Source organism: Eutrema salsugineum, unplaced genomic scaffold, assembly GCF_000478725.1.
Source record: "Eutrema salsugineum unplaced genomic scaffold, Eutsalg1_0 scaffold_2, whole genome shotgun sequence".
NCBI lineage: Eukaryota > Viridiplantae > Streptophyta > Magnoliopsida > Brassicales > Brassicaceae > Eutrema > Eutrema salsugineum.
This window is the reverse complement of record NW_006256829.1, coordinates 2881679-2897629: the sequence shown is the minus strand read 5'-3', so window position 1 is coordinate 2897629 and position 15951 is coordinate 2881679. Positions and strand designations below refer to the sequence as shown.

The 15951-nt window shown below is 38.4% G+C and overlaps 3 protein-coding genes and 1 pseudogene across 3 annotated transcripts; 3 read left to right on the top strand and 1 right to left on the bottom strand.

Moving 5' to 3' along the window:
* The first annotated feature begins 267 nt into the window (after positions 1 to 267).
* LOC18019007 lies at positions 268 to 4335 on the top strand. The gene is made up of 10 exons (XM_024156410.1): positions 268 to 745; positions 983 to 1103; positions 1528 to 1613; positions 1767 to 2145; positions 2240 to 2340; positions 2505 to 2571; positions 2858 to 3085; positions 3166 to 3612; positions 3757 to 3829; positions 3912 to 4335. The coding sequence occupies exons 1-10, from the start codon at positions 321 to 323 to the stop codon at positions 4172 to 4174; spliced, it is 2190 nt and encodes a 729-aa protein (XP_024012178.1). The 5' UTR covers positions 268 to 320; the 3' UTR covers positions 4175 to 4335.
* Positions 4336 to 8387: 4052 nt separating this feature from the next.
* LOC18019006 (ultraviolet-B receptor UVR8) lies at positions 8388 to 11610 on the top strand. The gene is made up of 14 exons (XM_006399319.2): positions 8388 to 8844; positions 9142 to 9218; positions 9344 to 9422; positions 9584 to 9643; positions 9745 to 9846; positions 9920 to 10013; positions 10153 to 10195; positions 10301 to 10346; positions 10423 to 10469; positions 10546 to 10648; positions 10829 to 10883; positions 10976 to 11079; positions 11159 to 11238; positions 11378 to 11610. Exons 1-14 carry the CDS (start codon positions 8550 to 8552, stop codon positions 11495 to 11497), a joined length of 1305 nt encoding a protein of 434 aa, XP_006399382.1. The 5' UTR covers positions 8388 to 8549; the 3' UTR covers positions 11498 to 11610.
* Positions 11611 to 11721: 111 nt separating this feature from the next.
* Positions 11722 to 14638, bottom strand: LOC18019005 (ATP synthase subunit beta-1, mitochondrial). The gene is made up of 9 exons (XM_006399318.2): positions 14129 to 14638; positions 13725 to 13800; positions 13554 to 13642; positions 13365 to 13482; positions 13171 to 13274; positions 12909 to 13067; positions 12604 to 12828; positions 12199 to 12510; positions 11722 to 12109 (listed from the first exon to the last, which is right to left on the bottom strand). Exons 1-9 carry the CDS (start codon positions 14600 to 14602, stop codon positions 11996 to 11998), a joined length of 1671 nt encoding a protein of 556 aa, XP_006399381.2. The 5' UTR covers positions 14603 to 14638; the 3' UTR covers positions 11722 to 11995.
* A 565-nt stretch (positions 14639 to 15203) lies between these two features.
* The window catches only part of LOC18019003, a 2603-nt pseudogene continuing 1855 nt past the window's right edge, over positions 15204 to 15951 (top strand).

The window sequence follows — 15951 nt, the reverse complement described above, 5'->3', positions numbered from 1 at the left end:
TGAAATAGTCATACGAATAAGAGAAAGTATAACAAAGTATTTACTCTTTTGAATTGCGTAACAGTTTTATTAAGTCTTGACAGTATGGTATCTATTTCTTCTAAAGAAAATAATATTTGTTACCTTTTATTATTATGATGAAGAAGACAGTGATTTTCTCAGCCATACATCTGTAACAATTTAAAAATTAAAAAATTAAAAAAAAAAACCGGTGGATAAGAAAATTTAACGGTCTCTGCAACAGTTGATTTGCTTCCCTCTGCCCACACTGCCATTTGCTCACTGGCCCATTTCGTCGTCGAATCACTCTTAACAAATCCATGTCAGTGAGCAAGCTTCCACATCTCTCCCATGGCGTTCACACCATCAAACTCTTCAATTTCTCCAACGAACCAGTGGTTCTAAGTGTGCCCCTCCTATACCCGTCGCAGATTCGAACATTCTCGGCCCTTTCAACCACCACCACCGTATCGGCCACAATCGGCGGAGCTGGGGAATTCAAGTGCCGCGGAACGCGATATAGCGCCGGTCGAGGTGATAACGGTTTGAGGAGAGAGAGTGGGTTAGGTTTCGTCGAAGACGACGAGAGAGGAGAGAGAAAAGTGCGTTGTGAGGTGGATGTGATCTCGTGGAGAGAACGGAGGATAAGAGGCGAAATCTGGGTCGATTCCGATTCTCAATCCGTCTGGAATGTTCTCACTGATTACGAGCGCCTTGCTGATTTCATCCCCAATCTCGTTTGTAGGTACTTTCTCTCCAGATTCTTATCATTTTTATCCACAAAATTATTCTCAAATAGTGTCTCTGCTTCATAGAGATCCAGTTTTGTAGTCTGGCTGCGCTTATGTGAAAATTTCTGTGGAAATGTTCGTTCATGCCATAAAAATGGTTTCTAGAACGGTTTAGTAATTCTTCCACGAGAATGAATCTTAATGATTGATGCTAACATGTTCTTTTTGATGTTGATTGTTTCAACTTATAGTGGAAGAATCCCTTGCCCACACCCAGGACGTATATGGTTGGAGCAACGAGGCCTTCAAAGAGCGTTGTATTGGCATATTGAGGCTCGTGTTGTCCTTGATCTCCATGAGTGTCCAGATTCTGTGAGCAGTCTAAACTTTTTACTTTTCTCCTACCATATGATTGGGACTGATTCTAAAAATCTGCACACTTTACCATATTATGTGATCTTGTTTAAATGCGTTTTCCATCGTTTGTTAAGCATTTAGAGGTTGCCTTTATACTGTTTGATCTGTAATCGTGATTAAATAAGAATTGCCTGCTGGCCCTGTTCCTTGTGAGTTCAAGCCAAAAAAGACTTATTGTGAGGTTTCCTTCCTAAATATTCAGAAGTTCATGGTTCTACGTTCATCTGATCCTCTTTTAGCCTTCTTTGCAGTCCTTGCATTGGGTATATTGCTTAGGATTAGTCAATCTTTACAATGAGTTATATATTTCCTTGTTTCTCAATCCATACATGTCTATTGATGTTGTTTCATGCTGTTTTTCATTTTATGATCTTTTTAGCCAAATGGCCGTGAGCTTCACTTCTCTATGGTAGATGGTGATTTCAAAAAGTTTGAGGGAAAGTGGTCTGTGAAATCTGGTATCAGGTACACTCATTAACCCCCGAAAGAAGTTTTTGTGCACATACATAGGATTATAACATCAGTTATTATTTTTTGTAATGAGATCTGTAAATTCTATATGAATGCGTATCAGAGAACCATCTGTGTTTCAAACGTTTTATATTTATCTTTCTTCAGGTCCTTAGGAGCTGTCTTGTCATACGAACTAAACGTAATCCCAAGGTTTAACTTCCCTGCCATTTTCTTAGAGAGGATCATCAGATCAGATCTTCCTGTAAATCTCCGAGCCGTAGCTCGCCAAGCTGAGAAACATTATAAAGGTTGCGGAAAGCCGTCAATAATAGATAATTTGTTTGGTAGAGCATCTGTACCACCGACCCCTTCTCGCGTTGAAATTGCAAGTCCGGATTTTGAGAAATCTTTTGCCTCCAGTGTTCGATCATTATCTCATTCAAATGAATTGAACAACAACTGGGGCGTGTATGGAAAAGCCTGCAAGCTTGATAAACCTTGCACCGTGGACGAAGTTCATCTTCGTAGATTTGATGGACTGTTGGTATGTAGTTCGTTCCAAAACTAGCTACTTTAAAAAGAACAGTTTTCTTATCTCTTGTAGTTAGTTACTGGTGAGTGGTTTTATTTGGATGAAGGAAAATGGAGGTGTCCACCGTTGTGCGATTGCTAGTATAACAGTTAAAGCTCCAGTTTGTGAAGTTTGGAAAGTTTTAACTGCTTATGAGAGTCTTCCAGAGTAAGAACGGGAGGTTGATTTTATCAACAGATAATCTAGGCATCACTTTTTCTACCTTTGAGGAGCTCTTTTCAACTTTACTTCTGCATTAGTCTTTATCAAATTTTGTTTGGTGCTTATACATCTTTTTTGCATCTGCCTTTTGTCATTTATGAATCTATCAGGATAGTTCCAAATTTGGCAATCAGCAAAATTTTGTCACGCGAAAACAATAAAGTCCGAATACTTCAGGTATGAGTAGAATTCATTTTACAGGTAGAATTCATTTTACAGGTTCTTGTATGGGGACTAACATTGGAAAACATACGAGACCTGAATAGATAGAGTTGGATAGATCACTAAAAAATAGTTGTGGATTTGAGGCTACACCATATATGAACTCATATTTGCTCTATGATGATTCAGAAAGGCCCTGCATTTAGTCCGGTCTTGAAGATTAAAGTTCTGACACTGGCCAGGACAATGTTTCCATACTGATTTCAAGAAATCTTATGATTACACCGAATTCTGTTCGCAGGAAGGATGCAAAGGGCTGCTTTACATGGTGCTTCATGCGAGAGCTGTTCTCGATTTGCATGAGAGTCGTGAGCAGGAAATCAGATTCGAGCAGGTTGAAGGTGACTTTGACTCGCTTGAGGGTAAATGGATTTTTGAACAACTAGGCAGCCACCACACACTTCTCAAATATACCGTGGAGTCCAGAATGCGAAAAGATACATTTCTTTCTGAAGCAATTATGGAAGAGGTTTGGTTCACAATCATATATATTCAGTCTCGCATGTTATCTTCTATTGTGCAACAATGTTTCTCTCTGGATATTTTCAGGTTATTTATGAAGATCTTCCGTCAAATTTATGCGCAATCCGAGATTACATTGAGAATGGAGGAGAAAAATCTTCAGAGTCATGTAAAGTGGAGACATGTCAAGTTTCAGAAGAAACATGTCCTTCATCTCGTGCCACATCAGTGGAGAAAGTTTACAACAATGATGACTGTACGGATCAAACTAAGCAGAGAGCACGGATTCCTGGTCTGCAAAGAGACATTGAAGTGTTGAAATCAGAGATTCTCAAGTTCATATCAGAACATGGACAAGAAGGATTCATGCCCATGAGAAAGCAGCTTCGGTCACACGGAAGAGTTGACATTGAGAAAGCCATTACAAGAATGGGTGGATTTAGGAGAATAGCTTTGATGATGAATCTTTCACTTGCTTATAAACACCGAAAACCGAAAGGATATTGGGACAATCTCGAAAACTTGCAAGAAGAGGTAAAGTTTCTCCACATCCACATGTTTTATTCGGTTTGGTTTTGTCTACGTGTTCAGTTAGGTTTCTTGTTTTATTACGGTTCGGTTAAACCAAATTGTTGCGATGGTGTTTACAAGAGCTTCTCCATCTGCATGTGTTTGCAGATAGGAAAATTTCAACAGAGTTGGGGAATGGATCCATCATATATGCCGAGCAGAAAATCGTTCGAACGCGCAGGTTCAAACGATAAACTCAATTTAAGCTTTGTGTGTTACTCGAAACAAGAATGGTCCGAGAAACATTTCATCTGCTGCTTCAGGTCGTTATGACATAGCGCGTGCGCTCGAGAAATGGGGAGGATTACACGAAGTGTCTCGACTTTTGGCATTGAACGTGAGACATCCCAACAGACAGCAAAATTCGCGTAAAGACAATGGTAACAAAATACAGAGGACTGAATCTATTGATACCGATCATTTAAATTCGACCCTTATTAGTAAGAAGAATCAACCTTACGTCTCTCAAGATACAGAGAAATGGTTGTACAACCTTAAAGATCTTGATATCAATTGGGTTCAGTAAGCTCTTTATGATCATTTCACTCTCCGTATAGATCTGTTTTTTGTTTTCATAGTCTTGTTATAACTCGCAAAGAAAAACATATTGTTTTTGTAAATTGTAAGTTTGTAACATTACATTGAAAATCATGTATTTATATGAAAGGCTGTGAATTCTCTTAAACTCTGGATCTCACTCCAAAGCTATCAAAGCCGAGCATTAGGAGTCAAGAATGCAACACTATACTTCTTTGTTTGCAACTTTTCAACAATTGCACTATTTATGTAGTTTCATGTAAACTTAGGTTTATATAAAAGCAAAAAAAAAAAAAAAAAGAGCACAACCCTTTTCTCAAAAAAAAAAAAAAAAGAAGAGAGCACAAAACAATAAGGAGGATAATAGCAAAGACCAAAGAAGTTAAGGCGAGATTTGATAGTGATGGTTTTAAGAAAAATAAAAGTCTCGTCACTTTCTTCAATATGAAGTGAAATTACACGTAATTAGAAACAAACTTCTTTCTAGGTTTTAGATTACTACAGAAACAAAGTTTCAGACATCGTGACCCGTGACTGAAGAGAAAGAGATATAAAAGAGTTTGGATGTGAATTGTGATGTGATAAAAGGTATATATATATATATTTCTATTTTATGACATATAGCTCTATACAATGATGATGTGGACCTTCCTCTAAATTTAGAAAAATCCACTCAACAGCTAAACAAACGTGTGAACAAAAAAAATTATTATCACAAGAAACAATCAAAGAAAAGAGTATGTGATCATATTATCGGTTGGGGGGAATGAAGCCTGGTCCGAGAATCATTTAGGGTTTTCATTTTACATATTGATCGAATGATTTCTTCATGATCTCGATCCAGACAACATTCCTCTCAACCCTAGACCAAAGGAGGAGAGCTAAACTTTATGTAAGACGAATACAAAGGAAAGAGGAAAGGTAAGGGTAATGTGAGAGAAAATGAAATCCAAGTTTCGCTTTGTATAAATAAGGGAGCAAAATGACCACAAGATTTTCTTCTATATACTCTTCTTACATCAATTTAGTAAATTTTTGGGGTCCGAAAGTGTTAATATAGTGTGTGTAATAGGATTTTACAGGCAAAGCCAGAGTTGTAAAGTTAAAAGATACTTCAATTGGATATTCAAAGTTCTTCTAGATATTTATTTTCGGTATTCTAATGTATACTGTAAATAATTGCGCATACACTATGTATATATAGTGTATTTGTTTGTATTTAGTTGTTTTATCTTCTGTCCTTCTTTTCCGAGGTCAACAGCAGTTAATCTCTCTACATTTTTGGGTTTAGTTGGTTCTGTACATTTTTGTTTTTGTAAGAACTTAAAAGATTCTGTACAGTTTTTATTCTATGAGGACTTACAGGATCCAATCAATCCATATATATATATATATATGTGTGTACAATGCCTAGATATCTATTCAGTTTCAGTAGCATGTAAATGAATAATCGTGACAAACTGTAAATGCTAGAGACCTAGAGTCCCCTACCAGAACATTAGTTTCGATCTCATTATAGCCTTGTTATATATTTTGGATCCCTCTCAATGAACTCCAACATTATATTTTTCGATTCTGATTAACTGTATATTATTAACAGAACTGGAATTGTATAACTATATATATATATATATTACAAAATATGTGTGATAGAACATTTTACGACTGCCGATGTCATATGTGTGTTATGTGGCTGTAAAAAAAAAAAACATGTGTTATATGGATTGCATGACGACTTCATGAACATATGTACTTATTGTTCTGAAAATGACAAAAATTGTTTTAGTCTTTACCTCGGTACGTCCAAAATTTTCCTATGCGACCATTTTAAAGTTTAATAACAAAATCATTTTTTTTAAAAGCAAAATCATTTTTTTGTCTTATCATTTTGAACCCAATTTGCCTTTGCATTTACATTAGAAAAAAAAAACACCAACCAAAATTCACATATTGAAAATTCGGAACATTACTTGCAGTTGCACTATATAAGAAATTAATAAATTAGATGAACAAATTTGAGGTGAGAGTTGGAAAAAAAATGATCGACCAAAGAAAAATAAGAAGGATAATGGCAAAGAGCAAAGAAAAAAAAAGGGAACGTGAAAGATATTTGACAGTGATGATTTTAAGAAAAACAAAGTCTCGTCGGTGTCTTCAATATGAAATGAAATTACACGTAATTAGAAACAACCTTCTTTCTGGGTTTAGATTATTTCAGAAACCAAGTTTCAGACATCGTGACTCGTGACAGAAAGCGAGAGAGCGCGTTTGGATGTGAATTGTGTGACGTGAAAAGCGAAGAAAAATTAATACATCTATATATATATATATATATATATATATCAAAATGCATGCATAAAACCCAGAAAAGGACAGAAATTATTGAGAGAAATTATCATAAACTCTAGGATCTGTCTTTTTTAAATGTCTCAGTGTTTTTATACATACATACGGGCTCTATAATATGATGAATAAACAAACCCAAAAAACTTTGGAAAAATAAAAACAACATTTTTCTTTCTCATGTAGAGTACTTAAGAGAACTACTTACTGAAATGTAATTTTTACCTTTGGAACTATTAGAACACGATCTAAACTCATCTCACAAGATAGAACAAAAAGATAAAAGTAAGACAATAAAATTGAAGGAAGAAAGTGGGCAAAAGGCGATAAATAGGTTGAGGGGAATGAAGCCTGGTCCGAGGATCAATTATGATTTGTTTTCATTCTTTTACGATTAGGCAAAAGAATTTTCTTCATGACCTCGAGCCATACAACATTCCTCTTAACCCTAAACCGCAACACGACTAAAACCATCTCTAGAGACACGTTATTAAGAAGAGAACAGAGGCAATTAAAGTCAAAGAATATGTGAATGTGATGATCTTTTTGTGAGAAGAAAGAAGAAGAGAAATAAAGTTTGTGAGACCAAGAAAGCTCAGGTCTTGTTTATATAGAGAGAGAGAGAAAAGCAAATGGCCACAACACCAAGATTGTCTTTTTACTTTTCTTACATTAGTTTAGTAACTTTTTTGAGTTTGAAAAGTCTTGATTAAATTCTGGTTACTGTCTTATTATAGTGTGTGTGTAGGGTTACCTGAAATAGAAGTTTATAGGGAGTAAAGTTCAACATGCTCCAAGTTAGTACATTCAAACTTTTCCTCTAGATTTAATTTCTTTTGACTAAATATATTTTTCCATTTCCCTTTAGCTGTTCCTCTGATTTAAATTCCTTCATTTCCGAGGTCAACATCAATTAAGCTCTCTCCAAGTGGTAATAAGAACCTTCTATGTTTTTCTTTTGGTCAGCACCAAACATTATACGGTGAAAAAAAGTTAAGCAAATGGGCAATTAGGGTTAATTTCTTTTGATCAAAAGAGACCAATAGTCACACATTCTTAAATGTTTTTGTTAATCTTCCATCAAATAAGATACCAGTCGCCAAATTAATAAACTACAAATACACATATAAACAAGAATACATTTTAAAAACTCTTCAAATCATATGAATTAAAATTAAATCATATAATAAGTCAAAGATGCATCTTCATTTTGCAGCATATAGTACATCCATGATGGTAAAATGTAAATTTTCTGAGTTATTGCGATCTCATTATTGCCGCATTATTTTGTTGGCTCCACTCTCAACGATTATTTTGTTCTTTTCTTATTATTATATCTAAAACTGGAATTGTATGAGTATATATTTATTTTACAAAATTATGTTTCATTTAACTTTTGGTGTTTTTATATGGATTCAGGTTCTTGACGACTTCAAGAACATATGTATTAAGTGTTGTGAAAAGGACACAACATTGTTTTGGTCTTTACATCAGACATCAGTACGTCCAAATTTCTACCATGTTAGATCGCTTTTGAATTTCATTCAAGACTGATTCAAAATTAAACGTTTACTTCCTTCATACAAGACCGATTTCAATCGAATTTGAAATAAAATACCAAAAATTTCGATTAGATCTGTAGAAAGTTTAAACCTGAACTACTCGATAAGGGCTTTCTGTTTTTCTAGCAATGTTCCCCTTTTATATACTTAGGGGTGAAATTGTACAAAACAAACTCTGAGGCAAATTTAAAAAGCAGATAAACAACCGGAAGGACCGATCTCCAAAAACCTTCCACTCTACAGAGTTGAATAACGGGAAGACGTAGCATTCTTTCTATCCATCAGTTTATTCCTTCTTCGTCATCGTCTTCTTCATCATCATGTGATTACATTTACAGTTCAATCTTTTCATTAAAAAGTTCACTCTTTTTCCAAACGGAGAAGAAGAACGATTCATTGAACCTGCTAGCTTCATCTCCGTCTATTTATCGCATTCCCTTTTGATTCCTCTAAGTGAAAATGTTGACTAGAGCCCTCGGTCGAGCTCGATTTCCCGGGTCTATGATTCAGGGATCGAAAAACTCGAGTGGGTTTTTAGAGAACTCGAAATTGGGCCCGATTGGCGTCTCCTGTAGAAGATGGTTGTCGAGCGAGAGCGGGAAACGCTTTGCAGCGATGTGGGGAAGCGGAGATTACGGCAGATTAGGGCTCGGAAACTTGGAGTCTCAGTGGATACCTTCCATTTGCTCTGCCTTGAGTGATCATAGCATCAGAGCTGTCGCTTGCGGCGGAGCTCACACTCTTTTCCTCACTGGTGATTGCTTCTTCTCCCAGCTTGCTTTATGACTTTCTCTTTGGTGATTATCCGAAATTTCGAATCTTAGAGGTTGCAATGCAATTTGGTATTGAGCTGAGAAAGTGGGAGAATTGGTATCTCAGTCGCTTGCTGAAACTGAGTCATTTTTGCTCACTTGGATGCATATGATCAGTATTAGAGTGACGATCATGGGATCATAATATCTGTTTTTTGGCTTTGTTCAACTGGGTTTGCGTAAAGTATTCTTCTTTGAATTTGATTGTGAGCTTACATACACTCCTACACATGTGACAGAAACAAGGAGAGTCTTTGCAACAGGTCTTAATGATTGTGGTCAACTTGGCGTATCAGATGTTAAAACCCATGCTATGGTATGTTAGTAATTGGTATGTTAGGTCACAACACTATAGGGGTGCAAGCTTCTTTTCCTTTGCTTCTCTGTGTTCAGATTTTACATGTCTTATATCATATTAGAATTTTGTATAAAATGTTGTAGGAGCCGCTTGAAGTGACTGGACTAGAAATGGATATTGAGCACATCTCAGCTGGTTATAATCACTCTGCTGCTATTACAGGTAAACAAGCACAATGTTCTTCATTAAATTGTCATGACCTGAAACATGATCTCCTACATACTAAACCAGAATTTCTTGCACCCTTCTGGTGCATTGCAGTGCTTTACACATAGTATTTTATTTGTAGTTTCTGACATCTTTGCGCTCTTTCTTTTCATTAGTTGATGGGGAACTCTACATGTGGGGAAAGAATTCGAGTGGACAGCTTGGACTGGGGAAAAGTAAATACCTTTTACATTTAATAAGTTACGCATTGTTATTTTTGTCCTGAATTCATCAAACTCGTTTGCTTATTTACATGTTCGTTCTATTTCTTATGAAGAGGCTGCAAGAGTGGTACATGTGCCAACCAAAGTGCAGGCTCTGCATGGAATCACCATAAAATCAGTGGCTTTGGGTTCAGAGCATTCAGTGGCTGTGACTGGTACGGATCCCAGATTCTTAGCTAGATACATAAGTAAGCACCTTTTTGTCTTATAAGTATCTTTCTTGAGCAGATGGAGGCGAAGTCCTAAGTTGGGGAGGAGGGGGGTCTGGGAGACTTGGCCACGGTCACGAGTCCAGTTTTTTTGGCATCTTAAGAAGTAACAGGTTGGTCTATTTTACTAAATTCCTAAATTAGATTTGTCTCTTTCTCACAAAAATTTCATAATTCCTCCTTGGTGTGAACTTATATCACATTTCTTCATTTTTCTTGTACTGCGCTAATAAAGTATGTCCCTAATTGCAGTGAGTTTACTCCGAGGCTTATCAAGGAACTTGAGGGGATCAAGGTAATTCCTCCTTGGATGAAGAACTTCTAGTTACGTAGTGGTGGTTTCAATCTTTAGTTTAGACTCTCATGCTTATTTGTTCCTGTTCTTTCCTTCGAGCACTAGGTTAAAAATGTTGCTGCCGGTCTGCTGCATTCAGCATGCACTGATGGTATTGATCTACATTCTTAAATTATGAATGTTGTGTCAGTTACCGACTTTCTGAGGTTTGTTTCTAAATAATGCAGAGAATGGCTCTGCTTTCATGTTCGGTGAGAGATCTATAAATAAGATGGTAAGCAAAACGTCTTTTTCCTAGACTTCTATGGCTACATAATAGTCATCTAAAGCTATCTGGTGGGAAAGTTCAGGGCTTTGGAGGAGTAAGGAATGCTACAACACCATCCATTATCAGTGAGGTGCCATATGCAGAAGTAGTTGCATGTGGTGGTTACCACACATGTGTTGTTACAAGTAATTCTCTTTTATTCTTTGATGATTTAAACCGGGTTCTATCGAGTTTGCTTGTGTATATTACGCATGCATGTCCTACTCATATGTCTTTGCATATGGAATAAGAGATGTATGAACATATTGTCTTTGTAAGATGGTTAGTAGCAACTCAAGTCTTTGTTGTTTCCTTCGTTTTGTTAGGAAATGGGGAACTTTACACCTGGGGCTCAAACGAAAATGGGTGCCTTGGCACAGAGTAAGTCATACCTGGAAAAATTAGGATATCTCCTCATAAGCTCTGAAAACAAGCTTCTTGACTAGTACTTATTTTATCTCAATTTTTTTCAGTTCAACATATGTCTCACACTCCCCTCTAAGAGTTGAAGGTCCTTTCTTGGAATCAACTGTATCTCAGGTATCTTGTGGGTGGAAGCACACTGCAGCTATTTCAGGTAGCATGTCTTGAGTAAAGCATCGTTTCCCAAATCCATTGTGCAAGTTATTCAACTCAATTCTGAAACGTGTTTGCAGATAACAATGTCTTTACCTGGGGCTGGGGAGGTTCTCACGGCACATTCTCAGTTGACGGACATTCCTCTGGTGGACAACTGGTTTGTTTATCATCTTTATCAAATCTCTGAAACAGTTAACTTATGTGAATGCGCCATCATATCATTTCTTGGTTCGCTTTGCTAATAGCATCTATGAAATCTGGCGTCAAAGAGAATAACTATCTATGTTCAAATGTAGGGACATGGTAGTGATGTAGACTATACAAGACCAGCAATGGTGAACTTGGGAAAGAATGTAAGAGCAGTGCATATATCTTGTGGCTTCAATCATACAGGAGCGGTTCTCGAACATTATTGAAGACTATATACAGTATGTTTTACGTTTGTTTATTCTTTCTTATACCTAAGTGAGGAGGTTGTACATCGGAATCAACTCATAGGAAGAAACTAATGGTGCTGCATTTGTAAAAATAAAAGATTCCCTAAATACAGAAGGACAAGAAAAATTAAATGTGAAGTGCAGATTCAACACTAATTTTTTTAAAAACATTTCTTGTCAATGGTTTCTTACTTGAAAAAGAATAACAGTGAAAGCTGTCAAAATAACTTTTCTTAAGAATACGATAACTTAATACAATTTGGAGAAAATGGAAAACATCAACACTTTGTCTTCTTTATTGGAAGTCAAAATCTCCAACTAATGAACATTTTTTCTCCGTACTATATCTCTCACTCACAATGATGGGAATCGCAATGCATTAGCAGCTCAGCCTAAAGCATTGGTTTTGTTTTCGTTATTGTCAACAAAAGAAGAAGATGAGAAGTATTAAGCACCCAAGAAAGATGGATCAAGCACTTAAGCTGCTGACTCCTTGGAGATCTTCTCTGCCTTTGCAACCACCTCGTCAATCCCACCAACCATGTAAAACGATTGTTCAGGAAGATCATCGTACTTACCATCGAGCAAACCCTGCAACAATTTACAATTCGTATAAAGCTCATATATAGCAAACAATCATGGCGCAGGGAAGAAAGTCATATGGGCATATATATAAATACCTGGAAACTGTTGATGTTTTCCTTAAGATCAACGTATTTTCCTGGGGCACCCGTGAAGATCTCAGCAACATGGAATGGCTGACTCAAGAATCTCTGGATCTTACGGGCACGGGCAACAGTCAACTTGTCATCTTCACTAAGCTCATCCATTCCCAAAATGGCGATAATATCTTGCAAGTTCTTGTAGTTCTGTAGGACTTTCTGCACCCCACGAGCCGTGTTGTAGTGATCCTCACCCAGAATGTGAGGTGAGAGCATACGGGATGTCGAATCCAGAGGATCCACAGCAGGATAGATACCAAGCTCAGATATCTTCATATCGGAAAGAAAAAAGTATAAAAATATCAGCTTTATGAACATTACACATATTGTGAAAAGAATCATCAGAATGAGACAAGTTCACACCTGTCTCGAGAGCACGGTTGTGGCGTCCAAGTGAGCAAAAGTCGTGGCTGGAGCAGGATCAGTCAAATCATCAGCAGGGACATAGATGGCTTGGACTGAGGTGATAGAACCTTTCTTAGTGGTTGTGATTCGCTCCTGAAGAGCACCAAGATCGGAAGCCAAAGTTGGCTGGTAACCGACAGCAGACGGGATACGTCCAAGTAAAGCAGACACTTCTGAGTTGGCCTACACAAGAAAATAAACCGATCACTTCATCAAATATAAGGCACACAGGTGCTGAGAGAGAATACAACAACAAGGCTCACCTGAGTGAAACGGAAAATGTTGTCGATAAAAAGCAAGACATCTTGGCCTTCAGCATCACGGAAATACTCAGCGACAGTCAATCCAGTAAGTCCAACACGGGCACGAGCACCCGGGGGCTCATTCATTTGTCCATACACAAGAGCGCATTTGCTCTCTGACTGTTAAAAGAAAAAAAAAAAGAGAGAACCGAGCAACAAAAATCAACCCAATCCCACGTGCAAGAAAAAGAAAAGTGTAGATTAATCGAAATTAGATGCAAACCTGCTTCTCGCCTAGCTTGATGACACCACTCTCAATCATTTCTCTGTACAGGTCATTGCCTTCACGGGTTCGTTCTCCCACCCCAGCAAACACAGAGAAACCACCTGTTCATTAAAAGAGGTACCTATTAATAACATAAAAAGATGAACACCATTGTACACACTACTTAAAAACACCATGAGAGTGAAACATACCATGAGCCTTGGCGACATTGTTGATCAGCTCCATAATGAGCACAGTTTTCCCAACACCAGCACCGCCAAAGAGCCCAATCTTTCCTCCTCTTTGGTAAGGAGCAAGCAGATCAACAACCTAGAGACAAGCAACAAAAATCAGCTTGGAACACGAAAGACAACAGCGCAGAGCTAAGGCCAAGAATCTACCTTAATACCAGTTGCCAGGATCTCTTGCCCAGTGGCTAGATCAACTAAAGCCGGAGCATCTCTGTGAATAGGTAAGTAATGGTCGGTTTCTGAGCAACAGCAAAAAAGCACATTGTCATGACAGGCTAGCAGAAAGTGAGGCATCGATTAGGTGTGGCTTAGACTACTTACTAATTTCGCCTCTCTCATCGATGGGTTCACCAAGAACATTCATGATACGTCCAAGGGTAGCTCTTCCAACAGGGACCTTAAAAATAAGAACAAACCAAAAGTCATATTTTGCTCTGAAATCTTAGTCAGATTACATGGAGGAAAATAGAGGGCAGCATCAAGGAAATGAATAGTGATATCCACATTAACGAAATTATTTAAACATAGAGTTTCTTAGAAATGAATAAACTTTTGAAGAAACAATTGTAAATGGGCAAAGTCAACGTTGAGGATAAGGAATCACAAGGTGAAGCAAAATACCATCAATGAATTCACAGATCTAGACCTAGTAATGGCAACATAAAACCTATGAAATCCCGGATCAACGACCCAGATGGACGGATCTAATCACAGAAACCACTTACAGTGATTGGAGCGCCAGTGTTGAGAACGCGCCTTCCACGGACGAGACCCTCGGTACCATCCATCGCAATGGTTCTGACGACATTCTGACCCAAGTGATGAGACACCTCGAGCACCAGCCTCGTGGGATGGTCTTGCACCTCGAGAGATGTCATGATCGGAGGCAATCCCTCCTGATCTTCGAATCTTACATCAACAATGGCACCAATGACCTGGCAAACCTTTCCGATCGCACCTTTACCACCGTAATCATAGGTCTTCTTCCCCTCATCCTTGGCAGGGGCAGACGATGGAGCAGCTGAGTTTGCCGGTGAAGAAGTCGAATATTCGGCGACGCGGCCGAGGAGGTCTCCGAAAGGAGAAACACAACGAGCAGGGGAAGGAGAAGGAATCCTGGGGCTCCGGCTCCCGAATTTGGCAGCAGATCTGCCGGAAGATGAACGGAGCAGCGATGATAAGACTCTCCGAGACGCCATGAGTGGGTTTGTTGTGTGTGAGAGAGAGGAAATGCTAGGGTAACAACAAAACCTGAATCTAAGCTCCATTCGATCTATCTGGTGGGCTTAAAAATGGGTTTATTTGGGCTTATTTGGGCTCATTTTATGTAAATGTTTTTAACTAACAAATTGAGCTTTTGATTCAAAATTATATTTTGAGAGGTCAACGTTTAAGATCATGCTAAACACAAATACTTTTGGTCATAGAAGCTTTAGCATTGAGTCGAATTTTTTTTTAACTAGTACAGAAGAAAAATATTTGGAATGCCATTTGGCTGACAAAATAGTTTCATCCATGACGTATAAACTTATATAGTTCAGATATTTCTGAAAATTTTGAGTTGATTGCTTTAGGTTACATTTTGTTTTGTTGTTGTCCGAAACTCCAAACTTATTTACCCCGGGTCGCGTTAATGAGAGAGATTAATGGTTTGATTATTTCCTAGCTTGATATGGAAAACAATCAGGAAATTACACGTGTAATTACCATAACATACCCACGTATCACTGAAGAAGTGGTCTACGTTAGTTATAAACTCATAGTGAAGAGGGGGAAGAACATTTCATTTTCAACCCTAGACCCTTTTTCTCTCTCGCCATCTTTGTTGCACAGTCATGGCGAGTCGGCGAATCTTATCATCGCTTCTCCGTTCATCTTCAGGTAGATCTACTTCTAAATCCTCCTTTATCGGGAGCCGAAACACTAGGCTTTAATCACCCGGTCCCACGTCCCGCGTCGCTCTATGTGGGACTCTCCTCGGCCGCGTCGCCGAGTACTCGACCTCTTCACCGGCAAATTCAGCTGCGCCATCGTCTTCTCCTGCTAAGGATGAGGGGAAGAAGACCTATGATTACGGTGGAAAAGGTGCGATCGGGAAGGTTTGCCAGGTCATTGGTGTCATTATTGATGTGAGATTCGAGGATCAGGAGGGATTGCCTCCGATCATGACATCTCTCGAGGTGCAAGACCATCCCACGAGGTTGGTGCTCGAGGTGTCTCATCACTTGGGTCAGAATGTCGTCAGAACCATTGCTATGGATGGTACCGAGGGTCTCGTTCGTGGGAGGCGCGTTCTCAACACTGGCGCTCCAATCACTGTAAGTGGTTTCTGTGTTTGTGAGTTTCTTTTAACGAGTACGGTTGATCCGAGAGTAGGACTCGAATCGGGACATTCGATATGTTGATTTAGATCTTTGGATCCGTTTATGGCAATTCAACGCTGACTTTTGTTGCTTACTTTACAGGTTGTTGATCTGCTTGCTCCTTACCAAAGAGGAGGAAGATTGGGGCTCTTTGGCGGGTGCTGATGTTGGGAAAACTGGTGCTC